Raw genomic sequence first — 4,194 nt, 5'->3', positions numbered from 1 at the left:
GATCCAATTCTTAGGAATGGCAGCATGTCGACGACATATTTCTTTCTGATGTGTCATGATACTCCATGTTTATATATATGTTAAGTATATTTGCGCCACAAAAGGTGAAGGGTCAGTGAAACGTCACAACTCGCAAACTCTGGTATCATAGAACCTGCCTGAGTTTATTTACCATTTGCTCTGTGGTTAGAGTGCAACTTCCTGGTGGTAAACTCGGAAATTTCGAGGCCAAAGACAGAATATGGTGACCTTTAGGCTTGTTTTGATGCTCTGAAAGTTTGGCCCATTGCATTGGAATGTTTTTCATTCATAATGAAGATTCTAATACAATGCTTTATGATGATGAGTCCCACAGGCACAGATATGGACCATTATAAGAATGATCATTAAACCCATGTATGCAGGTTATTCTGTTTTGATTAAACTGCTATGGATGTGTGTTTACTTTCCATGTTCAGTTTGTATTGTGTACTGTACTACATCAAAATAAATGGTTTCGTAGCCAGTCTGCTGCTGTAGAACTGATCTTACACTACAAGTACCACAATCCTTTGCTTTACGGAAGTGTGCATCAACAAACGCGACGGTACAATAATTTTAGCAAGGCAGTCTGGCTTGAGTGTGTTGTCGCTGCTGTGGATTCGTTGATACTGTAGCTCTGCTAACATCACAACAAGGCATTTGATTTGATTGTTATTACACGAGCAAGTACTAGTTGTGCAGCACATTTCAGGCCCCTGGCAGAAGATTAGAATGTGTACTCAGACGAAGGCTGCGGCGCTCATGGCCAAGATCCCGCAAGCAGAAATCGACCCGACTGGTGTATTCAAGTATGTTCTCATTCGGGTACACAGTAAAGAGGAGGGGGATGACTCTGAAATTGATATTGTGCGAGGATACGCTTGGGGAGAATACCACGGTAAGGACCCCTCGTTTACTCCATTCATCTTCACCATCGACATAACCGGGCTTGTATTAACCTTGAATACCGCTAGGTGGGGCTATTAACATGCTTAATCAAGACATAACGGCCTAATGTAGTTTGCATTTCTTACCCGTTGTGCACCCTGTCTGGTGAGAATATTTTTGATGGCCTAATAATGGTATTGTTTATTTGACCAGTAGCACACTGTTGCATTTAATGGATTAAATTACGCATATTTTCTTGTATGTTTGCAGCGGACATCTATGACAAGGTGTCAGAGCAGCTGGAAAAGGGAGGCGTCCTAGACTGTGAGTGTATCGGGGGAGGAAGGATAAAGCATGAACCCCAAACGAAGAAGATCCACGTTTATGGCTACTCCATGGTAAGAGCTTGTCATTTCAGTCCTGACGTTTCGTCCGATGTAATGTCATCCTCCATCGTGTCGCAATCTCAGTAGAACAGACATTGGCTACTGTATTAAAGGCACGTTAACACATCCACCGCCGGAAATGCTTTAAAATGTTATTGCCCGCCATGCTTTGACCGCCAGATCTCGCTGTACAGCGTTATTGAGATCAATATTTCATTTTTTCGCCATGGCATTCATAATTCATATATACACCTCCGACGCTGCAGCTGGACCCTACGGCTCAATACAACGACGGCTCAATACCGCCGCCTGGTGGATGGTCGGGCGAGTTACACTCGAACAACAGGAAGTGGGAGGTGTGCGTCGATTAAATTCATCCGGCCGTCAGACATTGTTGCAAGGCTCCCGACAGACACTATAGTACATATCGATCGCTTTATAAACTTAATAATCTATATGATTTCGGCGTTTATTGCGACATACAAACCGGAAATAGACCTAGACGATCGACGTCCTATACTTGGGATATTTCACCGCCAGTCTCTTTGACGCACGGTAAGAGGACGCTAACGTTATTTTCAGCCCAATTGTTTATTCATTTCACTGCAAACCATCTGATCAATATATCACCCATAAAGCATTTACTGACGATCACGGAATTATAAACGACCCCCCCTTTCCTCCGCGCATGATGACGCATAACGTATACGACCATATACAGTTGCATTTTTTAATATAGCCTGTATAGGAGAGAAACGCTAATCGATAATTATGCGTTTAGGCCTATAACTCACGTTCTAGGAATTACTGCAGAAAACGATAAAAACATACTTATATTCTAGACGGTATTAACACAACAATGTATGAATGAAAAAGTATAACGTTCCTACATCCTGAACGATAGATAATCGATGTTGAATGGGCCATAGTAATGTCAATTTAGCAATACAATTAAAAAAGTTATAGCCCTGCAAAGAAGGTGAACATCTCCATAGGCTTACAGTGGTGGCAGACTGGCTATATTGATGGATATAAGTTATGGCAGGGAATGTGTTAAGAGGTTAAACAAAAGCTTAAAGGTGCGATAACATTCAACCACTAGGTGCTGCACTAGAGCACCAGCATGTAATTTATCCAATCGGGTGCATTCCACATGGGGAAACGGGAAGGGGATACATGCCTGCAACATATAAACATTAATTTTGTACCTGCCAACATTTCTTTTAATTATACATTCATTCATCAATATTTTCTTTTGAGGGGGAGCAATACTTTTAATCCACACTTCTTTTTTGAAAGCTCTGTGGATGTATTTATTTTTATATGATTACTCTACAAACATACACATTTGATCTATAGTGCATTTAATTTACTCCACACTAAAGGCTATGTTTTTTTTATATGGGCTACAATAAATGCATGATCATCAGCAGCACCCAAAAAGTCACTCTCTTATTGCACTGCACTATTGAACTATTTTACTTTATTTTATTGCACTGCTCTTATTCTGTCTATTTTTCTACTCATTCTATGTCTGCACTTTATGCATTGCTTTTATTTAGTCTGAAACCTGCTAATCGTCTTTTATACATGTCAAATCTATCATCAATAAGGGTCTCCTGAAAGGCGCTATATACATTTAAGATATTATTATTATTATTATTATTATTATTATTATTATTATTATTATTATTATTATTATAAGATCGATCACGCTCTTTTAAAAAATGTATTATAATTTTTTTCATAGATTTTAATGACCGAAATATATTAAATATTTTCCGGGATGGTTTTAATATCAGTTCTCTGCTAATTTTATGCCCGTCTATAACTATTCCATGCAAATGTTATGCCTATGTCTATTTTGTGTCTACATCGCTGCTGTGAAGCACTTTGGCCTGCGATTATTGTACTATACAAATCAAGTTTATTCTTGTCAATGCAGGGATTTGGAAGAGCAAACCACGCTACGTCTACAGAGAAACTGCAGGTCCAGTATCCGGCCTACGAGGTGACCTGGGCCAACGAGGGCTATTGACCACCTACACTGGACCGGCCTCTCTTGAGAACTGTTCTCATGGACTTGTTCTGCCGTAGTGATCCTCGATACGTCGTACGTCTGGAAGAGCAGAGCAAACTATCAATGGGTGAAAATGAACCCCGTTGCAAAGAGAAAACCTTGTGCCGTTGGCCTCGTGATCCAGACACAGAGACTGAACTGACTATACCAGACTAATTGGCATAACACCATTTATTGTTTTATTTTTATTTGTTAGAATTATGTTTTTATTTAAATAGAAGCAAGCATTGGAGGATTTCATTATGTTTTCTCATCAAGGCCTAAAACGAAATATTTGCTATTATGAAATGTGCCGTTGCGGTAGCGTTGTATAAAATACCACTCTTTGGGTAATTGCCGTTGGCTGGTAAGATAAAAAATAACTGGTTATGAAATTCCATATCCGGTCATTAGACTCATCATCAGGCCTTGTTATCTTGGAAGTAAAAAAAAAAAGAAAAGAAAAGAAAAAAAAGGTGAATAGAAATGCGTTGTCTTTATTCCAGTTTCATAATTCCTTCCTGCATTTCACTACAAAGTTGAATAAAAACTCTTCTTCCATCAGGTGCAGAAAAAGGGGGGGGGGTCCTCTGTCATTACTTTTCAGTATATTATGTTGTAGCCTACAGGAGGTTATACTCCTGGGTCGGTACTTGGCAGCCACCAAAACTGCTGATAAAGCATGTTAAGTACTACTGTACATTGTCATCTAGATTAAAATGTATTGTCATAATACAGCACAAGTACAAGACGTTTGGCGTCCAACCAGAGTGCAAATTTAACAGTAAAGTGTAATATACAATGTACAGGTGATTAAACCTGGGTATAAAATATATCAAT

The 4,194-nt window shown here is 39.2% G+C and overlaps 1 protein-coding gene across 1 annotated transcript; it reads left to right on the top strand.

The window, feature by feature from the left end:
• Positions 1-575: 575 nt before the first annotated feature.
• Positions 576-3,876, top strand: phpt1 (phosphohistidine phosphatase 1). Its single transcript, XM_084325349.1, has 3 exons — positions 576-919; positions 1,180-1,307; positions 3,241-3,876. Exons 1-3 carry the CDS (start codon positions 754-756, stop codon positions 3,331-3,333), a joined length of 387 nt encoding a protein of 128 aa, XP_084181475.1. The 5' UTR covers positions 576-753; the 3' UTR covers positions 3,334-3,876.
• Positions 3,877-4,194: the final 318 nt, after the last annotated feature.

This window comes from Notolepis coatsorum (genome assembly GCF_963971535.1).
Source record: "Notolepis coatsorum genome assembly, chromosome: 11".
Taxonomy (NCBI): Eukaryota; Metazoa; Chordata; class Actinopteri; order Aulopiformes; family Paralepididae; genus Notolepis; species Notolepis coatsorum.
The sequence above is the reverse complement of the archived record's forward strand: the minus strand, read 5'-3'. Positions and strand labels throughout refer to the sequence as shown.